Source organism: Ceratina calcarata, unplaced genomic scaffold, assembly GCF_001652005.2.
Source record: "Ceratina calcarata isolate Rehan_Ccalc_2016 unplaced genomic scaffold, ASM165200v1 scaffold430.2, whole genome shotgun sequence".
Classification (NCBI taxonomy): domain Eukaryota; kingdom Metazoa; phylum Arthropoda; class Insecta; order Hymenoptera; family Apidae; genus Ceratina; species Ceratina calcarata.
In genome coordinates, this window is record NW_017166723.1 from 31,620 (window position 1) to 43,962 (window position 12,343).

The 12,343-nt window shown below is 39.3% G+C and overlaps 1 protein-coding gene across 1 annotated transcript in view; it reads left to right on the forward strand.

Annotated features, from left to right (window-relative positions):
• The window catches only part of LOC108626864 (zwei Ig domain protein zig-8-like), a 27,409-nt gene extending 23,767 nt beyond the window's left edge, over positions 1 to 3,642 (forward strand). The window contains exon 4 of the mRNA XM_026815142.1: positions 1,380 to 3,642. Within this exon, the coding sequence (XP_026670943.1) occupies positions 1,380 to 1,468 (89 nt within the window). The 3' untranslated portion in view covers positions 1,469 to 3,642. The remainder of the gene's footprint in view (positions 1 to 1,379) is intronic.
• The last annotated feature ends 8,701 nt before the right edge of the window (positions 3,643 to 12,343 follow it).

The window sequence follows — 12,343 nt, forward strand, 5'->3', positions numbered from 1 at the left end:
CCTGTATATAGTGATAAAATATACCGTAATTATTAAATTTACGTAACGTTGATTAAAAATTCAATGGTTAGTTTGAACCTCGTGACAATTAAGCGCGAGGCGTAATCTCGTAACTCACTGTCGCTCGCATGAAACATGGATGTACTAAAGAGCGAGTTTTCCGTAAACCGCATAATCAAAATGAAATCTTCGGTCACGGACATGCAAGTTTTACCGCTAGGCGACACGTAAGACGAAAGAGGAACGACGGAACTCCGCCGGAAGAGTTTGTCATCGCGGACGTTTCAGCCAGTTTCGCTAAGTTCGTGAAATTTCATTTACACGCCACTCAGACGTATTACAGGGATGCTGTTCGCGCGCAATTTCATATAGGTAATTGCGAGCGAGAAACGTTGACATGTTTATCATGACGTGAAGTCGATCGACTTTCCGGGGGAACGAGAAAGTCATTAGTTGTTGTAATGTAGGAAGAAGGATCTTACACTGGGATTCGAACGAAAATAATTGTTTCAAATTGTTACATGTCAATTCTGACTGAAACAATTACAGAGAACCGAAGAAATCTCATAACTAGACTGTGGATTTTATGCATTTATGGAAAAATGGTAGCTCCAAAGAGTAAAAAAAATTGTTTCAATGTCTAAGGACATACAAGATATAAAAAATGAAATGCATATTATTTATTTATGTATTTATTTATTCACGAGCTTTGGCAGCCCTTTAGTGTACATGATGCATACAGAGCAGAGATAACAATAGAGTTTACGTAATTGGAATAACGCAAGTGAGTTGAGTCTGGTAGGCAAGTGTTTAAAGTCAATCAGTCACGCTGGAATGAGAGAAATGAAGGAATATTACGATTCTTAAAACACAAAAGAAACTCCAATTTAGATTTCATTTTCTATGTTCACTTTACAAATGATTTATTTTGCATAAAGATCCGCAGTCTAGTCATAACTGTTTATATATTTAGTGTTTTATTCATACTTATTTAGTGTTTTAAGAACCGAAACCAATGTCCTAACTATTTTCAACTCCTGGATTTACAACAAAAATGTCGTTTCACCTCGTGAAACACTCGAAAATAATATTAGTTTGCACCTAAATGAGTACGTTGCATCACTCCTTAAAAATATCACCACTGATTCGACGTCAATTACTGTTTGCCACAATCCTATTGTGATCACAATAACTTTATTACGTGATCAGTTGACCACAAATGCATATTCTATGAAAATCTAATTTCTATCCTGCGATACCTACAATACCAGGTTTATATACATGTATGTATGTATCTATAGCAAAGGTTTAATTGGTCTCGTAGTTGCGTCACGGAACATAGCTGGAACCATCGTATCGTAAATTTTCGTTTGTTACAGAGCATCCAGCAGCGATGCATCACGGGAGCGGCGATAGAACGGCCGCAACTTTACACATCCTCGTTTTATTTGTTTTAATAATCATTTAGTCCATGTTCGATTTTCATTCAGAATTTTGATCGTGAGATTTAAATAATTATCTATCTGAATCGGTCAGGTTTACTTGTACGGAGTTTAAATATAGTGACGATGAATTTATTTCTTAGTAGAAAGTATTTCTCTTTGCAGTGTGGTTTTGGTAAAAACCTTTATTAAATTGCTGTTTAATTGCTTAGATTTCTTCATACCCTTGTTTTAGTCCATTTCTTACATTCGTTTCTCACTTTGGATCTCGTTTTAAAAACACAAGATATAATTAAGCTATGACAAGACTTGCAATTAAATTAGAGACTTGAGACTTATAACAATTGTACTTTGAATGCAAAGAAACGTGTGCGAGTGGTTGGCGTAGGTACGAGCATTTATCTGATAAAGTAAGTAATTTAAAATTAATACGTTCTTAATATTTCCGTTTACTGAAATCGCGAAGTCATGAACCATCATCACTTATGGTTACACAAAGCGTCACGTATGGCATAACTAATCATGCAGGGTGAAGCACTAAATATGTCCATTTTCAATATTGCCATTATTTGTAGTAATACGTAATAAATTTCTTAAATTCCTTTACTCCTGCAAAAAATGTTCGTATCACAATCTGCCCCCCTCCCCCCTCCATTAAACAGTGCAAGTTTTGTATACAACATTTTTTCGTACTACTACAGATAATGGCAATATTCAAAATATTCAAGGTGGACGTAGTCTGTGCTCCACCCTGTACAATTGTCACACTTGCTTTCGCGGAGGTTAATAATTTCGTTACTTTGTAGAATTGTCAGGAAACATTGCACGGGTGAGACTTTTCCTTTATCTGCGATCGATAGCCGAGTTCGCTGTTAGACCCAAGTGTCCAGCGGATTCTATTAAATTTGAAAATACGTTCGGAACGTTTAGGTCGAGATAACGTCGCTGTCGTCACGCAGCGGCGATCTAATAACGAACTCGGACTCTCCCACAACTCGTGAACTTTCGTCTTGTCTCAGTCGCCCGTGCCGCGCCCGTTTCGATACGTTTACCTCGAACGGGATAAACGTCGGGGCGACTTTCCTCTCCCGGCCAACTTGTTATATTCTATTCTCGTCGCCGGGAAATAGAATCAACACCATCTAGAGAAATGTGTAGTCTTCCGTGTTCCCCATAATCAATTTAAGTACGAATCTTCATGTTGTTGACGATGGAATTTCGAGAACGAAGTTACGTGAAATGTGTGTATGTGCGTCGCATATCAGAGCTTAACCCAAAGTCGGAGTGGGAGGGTTGGGCTGAGAGCACGTAGAAATCCATGTTTAAATGCCGCAAAAACTTTTACCATTTCCTTCATCAGATTTCTAACCATTTATTCGTTTATTCCTTTTCTTCAAATACATTGCGGGAAACGAATTATTTCGGAGCGGTACAAAGATTCGAGAAGCTTTATTTTTGAGAAAAGAAACAGCCATGGAAGATACGAGTTAAGGAGAAAAATTGCAAGGGGAAGGGCGAAGGAAAAAACGATTTGCTCGCGGGATCATTTTGATTACATGATTGATGATGTGTATTAACGAAAATTCCGAAAATATTCAACATGTTTAACTTTTCATTACGAGCCCAGATAAAAAAGTTAGGAAAAGCAATTTTCACATTTTCCCATACGATTTCTATCAATTTCAATTTTTTCGAACGTTTATTGGAAATGGGTTAATAAATGAAACTTTTTTCATTTCACTTTTTACTTTTACTTTATTCGGACGTCTGCGCGCTATGAAAAATACATTGGAAGCGAAGCAGAGCCTAACGTTCTAAAGTGTGAAACTCACGTTTAGTACTTTTTACACAGTTTTTTATGCTGACGCGCAATCGTGATTACAGCTTCCTAGATCGCGTTCTGTTCTTGGAATGTACGGGTACTCTACAATTCCGGCCTTAACCGAAAGGACGAAAGCATATTTTGTGGGTAACATTGACAGTCTACCTTATCGCGAGACCCTTAAGAACTCTTATGTCTTATATGAATTTATTGCTTCGATAACTATAATAATTTTTATAATAAGCCGCATTTGATGACCTTTCTGAAGCTCGAACGCAAAGTAGGCCAAATTTTCATAACCGGGAATTCCAGTAAAATTTCTCTGTCGTCCAATAAAAAGTATTTTCATGTTTGGTAAAGATGGTTCTAAGCGAGTCACCGGAAACGTTTACTGAAATCGCGAAGTCATGAACCATCATCACTTATGGTTACACAAAGCGTCACGTATGGCATAACTAATCATGCAGGGTGAAGCACTAAATATGTCCATTTTCAATATTGCCATTATTTGTAGTAATACGTAATAAATTTCTTAAATTCCTTTACTCCTGCAAAAAATGTTCGTATCACAATCTGCCCCCCTCCCCCCTCCATTAAACAGTGCAAGTTTTGTATACAACATTTTTTCGTACTACTACAGATAATGGCAATATTCAAAATATTCAAGGTGGACGTAGTCTGTGCTCCACCCTGTACAATTGTCACACTTGCTTTCGCGGAGGTTAATAATTTCGTTACTTTGTAGAATTGTCAGGAAACATTGCACGGGTGAGACTTTTCCTTTATCTGCGATCGATAGCCGAGTTCGCTGTTAGACCCAAGTGTCCAGCGGATTCTATTAAATTTGAAAATACGTTCGGAACGTTTAGGTCGAGATAACGTCGCTGTCGTCACGCAGCGGCGATCTAATAACGAACTCGGACTCTCCCACAACTCGTGAACTTTCGTCTTGTCTCAGTCGCCCGTGCCGCGCCCGTTTCGATACGTTTACCTCGAACGGGATAAACGTCGGGGCGACTTTCCTCTCCCGGCCAACTTGTTATATTCTATTCTCGTCGCCGGGAAATAGAATCAACACCATCTAGAGAAATGTGTAGTCTTCCGTGTTCCCCATAATCAATTTAAGTACGAATCTTCATGTTGTTGACGATGGAATTTCGAGAACGAAGTTACGTGAAATGTGTGTATGTGCGTCGCATATCAGAGCTTAACCCAAAGTCGGAGTGGGAGGGTTGGGCTGAGAGCACGTAGAAATCCATGTTTAAATGCCGCAAAAACTTTTACCATTTCCTTCATCAGATTTCTAACCATTTATTCGTTTATTCCTTTTCTTCAAATACATTGCGGGAAACGAATTATTTCGGAGCGGTACAAAGATTCGAGAAGCTTTATTTTTGAGAAAAGAAACAGCCATGGAAGATACGAGTTAAGGAGAAAAATTGCAAGGGGAAGGGCGAAGGAAAAAACGATTTGCTCGCGGGATCATTTTGATTACATGATTGATGATGTGTATTAACGAAAATTCCGAAAATATTCAACATGTTTAACTTTTCATTACGAGCCCAGATAAAAAAGTTAGGAAAAGCAATTTTCACATTTTCCCATACGATTTCTATCAATTTCAATTTTTTCGAACGTTTATTGGAAATGGGTTAATAAATGAAACTTTTTTCATTTCACTTTTTACTTTTACTTTATTCGGACGTCTGCGCGCTATGAAAAATACATTGGAAGCGAAGCAGAGCCTAACGTTCTAAAGTGTGAAACTCACGTTTAGTACTTTTTACACAGTTTTTTATGCTGACGCGCAATCGTGATTACAGCTTCCTAGATCGCGTTCTGTTCTTGGAATGTACGGGTACTCTACAATTCCGGCCTTAACCGAAAGGACGAAAGCATATTTTGTGGGTAACATTGACAGTCTACCTTATCGCGAGACCCTTAAGAACTCTTATGTCTTTTATGAATTTATTGCTTCGATAACTATAATAATTTTTATAATAAGCCGCATTTGATGACCTTTCTGAAGCTCGAACGCAAAGTAGGCCAAATTTTCATAACCGGGAATTCCAGTAAAATTTCTCTGTCGTCCAATAAAAAGTATTTTCATGTTTGGTAAAGATGGTTCTAAGCGAGTCACCGGAATCGATATCATTTACTAATTTTTATAAAGAATATCATGATGGGTTAATTTTACGACCTCGCTAAAACTCTTCCATCGACTTTACCTACACACCCCCAATCACGTCCTTTTGCTTACTGCGCCCCAGTTGCTCCTCCCTCGTTAGCAAAATGAAAATGTGGTTATGAAATAAGTAGTGGCTCACTTGCGACTCGACAAACTATGTACATACGATTATAACACATGCGTAGTTTAATTTCAGCCCTACATCGTAGGAGACAGGCATTTCTTTTCAAAACGCCTTTGTACCATTTTGATATAACAGGTCCTCTTAAATATACGAATATGGACTCACTGTTGTACACGTATGCGTATGTATTCTGCTCCTCACTGCTGTGTTTGTGCGTGAAATAAAAAAAAGCAAGAATGATATTTTGTTTAGATCTGTGGGACCACGAGGGTTAAACAAAGACAGAAGGTCCAATTGTCCTCATTAACAAATACTGTTACGAAAATTGTTGGAGTTAACGAATGTAGTGTTGAAAAATGGATGATTCGGGTATGTTCAGGCGAGTGAAATCTGTTCGTTCACGCGTATCAATGTTAACGCGAAATCGAAGACGTGCATTCCGCGGTGTACACCTGTAACACGGTAGCTATAAGTCGTTTTTTATAAGATCTAAAGAGTAACGAGAATCGCACGTATCTGTATACGTAGTAGTTGTTGGCGAAATGGATCATATGCGTTATTAATGTTAGTTGACACTCGATCCTTCGAAGATTATAAAAACGTTCTCTCTGTTTAACAGATTTTTTACGAATGTACATAGTTAAGGACTTTATAGTAAAGATTACAATTCCCTGGTTGTAGCAGATTTATTAAATCAACAAGGAAACAAGTCTAAACTACCCGATGTTATTCCTGAAAGTTAACATAAACGTCGATCCTGTGTTTAGAGCTCAGATAATGATTATTCTACAATTTCGTCACGATCTCATTTAATTTCAAGTTTCAATGTTTGAAATATTGGAGCATTTTTTCTAAATCTAAAAACGAAATGGAGTCTAAGCGAAATCGAAACGGAGGGAAAATTGGGACACAATGGAAGTGAATTATCGAGAGCCGAGGTCGGTTTTTTCCTCCACGGGAAAAACTGTTCAATTATATTCGGGTGGGAAGGCGGCCCTTTTCATCGGCAGGCCATTTTGGCCGTTTCCTTTTCTCGTTTTTAAGTAACCGTCGACGTCGCGTTTTCAAGGAGCCTGGCCGTTTTAATTAATCTACCGGCACGGCAGAGCGGGCCGACGCTAATTACCCCTCTTTGCAGCGAGACTTTTTCGCGCGTTCTCCGCTTTGTAACATCAACCGGTCACCCTCTTCAATCTTCCGTTAGATTTCACCTGCCGTAGGCGTCTCCCTAGTCAGGGATCCCTTTTCTTTCCTATTCTCCTGCCATTTCTCTGTTTCCGCCCTCTTTCCTCTCCATTTTCTCGCTGGGTATACACTTTTTGTTCGGGGTTTAATGACGCGAGAGAATGCCCACCATACGGATCGCGCTGAAATTCTACGATCCTTTGACTATGCCGATTCCTCTTTAATTAGTTACCTCGGCGAAGGAACTCGTCACGTCCTGAAGAGATCCGGATTTCCAATCTGTTATATTATAGGACACGACATGAAGAAGCTTGGCATTATCATCTGTCTATTAACCCTTTACACTCGAGCGGCGCCGCTTCGGCGCCCGGCACGAAAATTAATTGCATAATATAATATTTATCAGATTTTGTTGTATTCAATATAAAAATGAATTTCTAAAACAATTTTTAAGATGCTTCTTATTTAAAGATAACAGTCTCGGAAAAGGAAAAACGGTACACTGCAGGCGCAGGTCGAATCTCGAGGCCCACTGGAGGCCCAATAAGAAAATATAGGACCTGGATCAATGATCAACCAACAATTGACCATACGATCTTGGATACGATATTATATTGATCTCCAAACACTTCTTGAATTAAGAACGAATTATTAAACTGAATAAAAGTCAACTAAAATACAATAGCACGGTAATAAATACAGAAGCTTATTCGAAAGGAAAAAGAGTTGAAATCTATGGAAATCGAATCTGCGAATTGACTCCGGCGAAGATAATTAAATTTACTGGAATATACAAATTCCTCTCGCGCGACTTGATAAAAGTAGAAACGTATTAATTCAACATCGCCGTACCGCGGAGGATTTCCGCCCGTTTCGGGAAAGAGAATTCTATTATCCTATTTAATTATATCCTCTTCGCGCCGGGTATCAGTTTCACCGGTGGTGGGAGGGAATCCGCATGGGTCATAATTTTTAATTACTCGGAGGGCGAGCGGACGTAGGGAGATTTTGAAAAATTAATCGCGGCTCTCGTTCAAACCCGGATTCGTCGCGTTCCCATAATAAACGGACCGCGCACATTTGCCGGACATCTTAGGTTTTTATCAAACTCCGGGCGCGCAAAGGTTTTCATTTACCCGGTTAATACGCTCTCACATTAATGAATAAAATTTAATTAAAAAGTTACGCGAGAAGTTCCGGTGCAACAAATAGAGAGCCGCGGCGAAAAGAAGTTCTAATTGGAAGGCGAACAGATTGTGTTCCGCGCAATTATTTTCCGAGGTCCCCTCCTCCCGGCTCATCCCCTTTCTCTCTCTCTCTCTCTCTCTCTCTCTCTCTCTCTCTCTTACTCCGTACGTTTTTTATTTCCTCGCAGCGGAGAATCGTTGTTCGACCGCGCATTAATTATCTCTCGCGAGCCTGGAACAGAAATTAATGACGATCGGTTAGTCTTGTTTGCCGGGTTCTCGCTCTCTCGAATAAAAACGCTGGAATCACCGCGTTGTACCTGCGCTAGAATTCCTGGTTAAACTATACCGAGATAAAGATGAGCCAGTTATTATTTAAATCGTGTTTTTCCCACGTCTCTCTCTCTCTCTCTCTCTCTCTCTCTCTCTTTATTTCTCCCTGCCCTGGTTCCTCGTTCATTTGCTGCAAAACAGCGTAAACCTTTGATTATTATCGCAACGTGCTCTGAAATTTATCTCCCACCTCTTTTCATGAATAAGGTAAATGTTTCTCGCTGCATAACTTTACGGTTTCATTGCCTTTTTAGCGTTAAAAATTATTGGTAAATTCTCTGTGTTAAGTATGAGATTCTAGTGAAAAAAAATGGCACCGTGTCTAATAATAAGTAATTATTGGCTAATATTTGATTAAATTTATTTCATAGTTATTGTTGGGTTCCAAGTTGCAGGAACATCTTAAAGTTTAACGAGGTATTTGTTCGTGTAACGCTGACTGGCAGAGATTTCTGAGGAAAACATTTAATACTTAGTGAACTATTTATTCGTACAAGTATGAGACTGACTGGCAAGGAGATGACTGGCAGAGATTCGGATCTATTTTGCTTTTTCTGGTTATCAAATATTAGCTTCCTTTTATAAATATGAAGAGAAAAATTACATGAATGAATTACATTCGACAGTTTTTTAAAGTCAAAGTCAGATGAGTTATAGTAGAAATATTCACAGCCTCGTCCGATTTCCGGCCGTTTCGGCACAGTAGAAGCTAACAGATAGTGAGGTAGAACCGGCGTGGCGCGTGTCACCCGTGCCCGACAATCGACAATAGATGGTAGATCGAACATCGTCGTCGATTCAGCCAGTTAGTTCGAGATTAATACAATGGGTCAATCAGTAGACGTACGCGGACGACGCAGGCTCCACGGCGTTACTATTTGTAGTATACATACGTACGTCTGCAGGTTGACGTTCTCCATTGAAACGTTCACGTCGCTTCCCGACGGCGTTCCACTCGCCGGCATTGTGTCAGAAGTATCCCTCGCGAGTGGACATGTCCGATCATTACTTATCAATCGCGGACCCCTGATTGAAATTCTATCGTTCCAATTAGCGATGCGAGCCGTCCCTAAACTCGGCTCTCATCATCTACGATCGATCCCGCTGAGTATCAATTCTCGCTTTGGTTTGAATCATCGAATCTCTAGTTAGCTGACATGACAATACACGTGTTAGGCATTGGGATATCATAGAGGAGTATGTACAAAATTTCGTGAGTGCCCTGCCCCTTAGGGGCAAGGGGGCAAGCTAATTCTAGAAAATAAATTCTTTTAAACTCAATGAAGATTTTATCGAGTCCATGTAAAGAACGAGTCGGGATCGAAGCACCGAGGAACCGGGTTTCGCCGAACGAGAGCGTCCCAGTTAGCGAACCTCTCGACACACTCGAAAAGAGACGAAGTCGTCTCGCGGTTAACTTCCTCCGGGCTAACTTTTACCGGGCAAAGCTACACAATGGATTTGTAAAGTTCAATTTAATTCTCGGGCGAACAGATTTATGTGTGGGACCGAAGCGCCACCCCCATTACGCTCAAACTGCTACTCTCGTTTCTTAATTACGTCTACGGATCCGCTTTACGATTCGCATTTATCACGCGAGGCCTTTCTCTCTCCCTCGTAAGATTCTCCTCGTGAAAATATACCAGCGAGAAACAAGACAGTGCCCCGCCGCCGTTTGTTAAGATGTTTAATTTTGAACGTCTCTCCGGTTGCTATTTAAAACAGTCTCTAACTGTAGGCCAAGCTATGTTTGACCAGAATTGTACGTTAAGAATTTAAACAAGCTAATACAGCAATTAACAATTTATTCCTTGTTTAGGGAATAAATTATTCAATTTTTAAGAAATTAATTTACAATAAAATTATGTACACTACGCTATTGAATTTTTTAAATATATTACTCTAATTAATTTGTTTCTTCAATACATTTAATGTCAGTATAAAAATGAAGAGAAGTAGGAATTTTTAACTAGCTACATAGGCGAGATAATTAAAATCCGAATCTGAATAAAATAAGACATTTGTCAATTCATCTCAATGTTTATAAGAAAATAGAAAATTATATAAGAAAGTTATAGAAAATGTAAGTAGTCTTACTTCATTGATTCTAGGAAAGTTATACAAAGTGTTCCAGAAAAAATGTTAGAGCCGAAAATGGCAGATTGGGGGGGAGAGGGAATTGATTCTAAGCAAAAATTTCTTTTTGCGTTACGCTGTTCTAACAAATCATTAGACGACATCATCGTTTTCAAACACAGCAACTAAAAATGGGATTTTTCAAGCAGTCGAGTCTATAATACAGTTTTACCTGCCTCGCGGTTTCTCACAATATTTTTTTCACAAAATTTATTTTCTCCGAGGAAAGACAAGCTTCGCACGAGAGTGGATCGTGATCCCCGCTAACAGGGTCGGAGGAAACGACGCCTCGCAGCTGAAGATCACGAACGTTGCTGGGTAAAAAGCAACGAAATAATTCCGACGCGAAGGATGCAACCTCTATAATCCGCGTTGGATCGTCGACTCAAGACTATCCGTTACTTTGTAATGAATGTCGTGGCCCGGAACCGACAACAGTTCACGGTGTTCGTTATAATTACTCCCTTGGTTCGCCCTCACGACGTGTATTTCTTGATTCTGGCCTTAGATTTTCCAGGAGACGCGTGATTCACGGAGCCAGATATAATGATTATAGTGTGAAAGTACTCGCGAACTACGCGATGAAAGCTCCACGATGAATTGCTTGTAAGGAAAGTAATACGTAGACATGTTATTTTATTTATTTATTTATTTATTTCATGGGTCAAGAAACCCTTTTATATACATGAAAATATAAAACGAGCCAGAGAATTGCAGTAGTAAATTATAAGAAAAGTTATGAGTATTAAGATATGAAAGCAGTTATACGTCTTACAAAGACAGCCGAATCTACAAAATTTTTATTTATTATTAACTTCATTTTACATTAAGCTTTACTTTTAATGTTAATTAATCACTAATATATGTATAATAATATAGTATTCAATAAAGCATAGCTTTTTGCCATTTTCCATGCATAATTATTTTACAAAATTCTATTAAACACTTTCTTATACATTTTTATCTCACACAGTTTCGCGTAAAATCCGATACACATGTTTATTATTCAAGGTGAGCTACACTTATTTAAGGTAGAACCTAAGTAACAATAAAACAGATTTGTGTGTACGTGTCGAATCCGGAGTAACCGTGTTAATTACGAAACAGTCGGCAGAGTAACGAACAACTGTAATTGTCCAGAGGGATGAAAGGTAAGAACGCAGCACCTTTGGGCTTGCAAGTACCCCCGTGAGGGTGATTCCGGGTTGTTTTCGGTCCTTCGTTACGTTCGCAAAAACACGTCGTTACATCCTTGCGTGGAGAAAGGAAAACCGGTGCTGACCCGTTTCAAAAGACGACCCCGACGCTGTGGGAGGAGAGAATAATCGACCAAATTTCCGCTGGCCGAGCTGCAAAAATCCCTCGACCCACTAATTATCGGCCGCACGATAATAAACCGGAACCGCTGACGCCAGCAACTCGATTTCTTTACCTCGGTTGACTTGCGATTATCCTTTAGCTTTACGGAGGATACATCAGATTTCATCGAATAATTCGCGCACGAAAATGTTCATGAAAAATGTTTTCTCTTCTTTCCTTTTTTTCTGTTTGCTGAAGCTTCGCTTGTTGGTTTAGGAAACTGGAAAATTGGCTTTGATCCTCGGCTTGTAAAATATGAAAAGGGAAACATAATACGGGATTCATTGTAAAATAAAAAATCGTAAGGCAGTTTCGTGGTCGATCGATGCGCGACGAGCCGAATGTATGGAGCATTCGTTTCGTCCTTCGCGTCAAACGTTTCGCTAATTTGTTTGTTTTATTCGGCGCGGCAGGAAACTGGGTCGTCGGAAAAAAGTGAACGAAAAACGGAGCGACGGCAAAAAATTTTAATCGAGCGATGCGAGCGGCCGGGTAAAAAAATGCGACGGTTAATTAAAAATGTAAAAAGACCGAATACGCGCTTTTAATATGAACTATAACAAAACG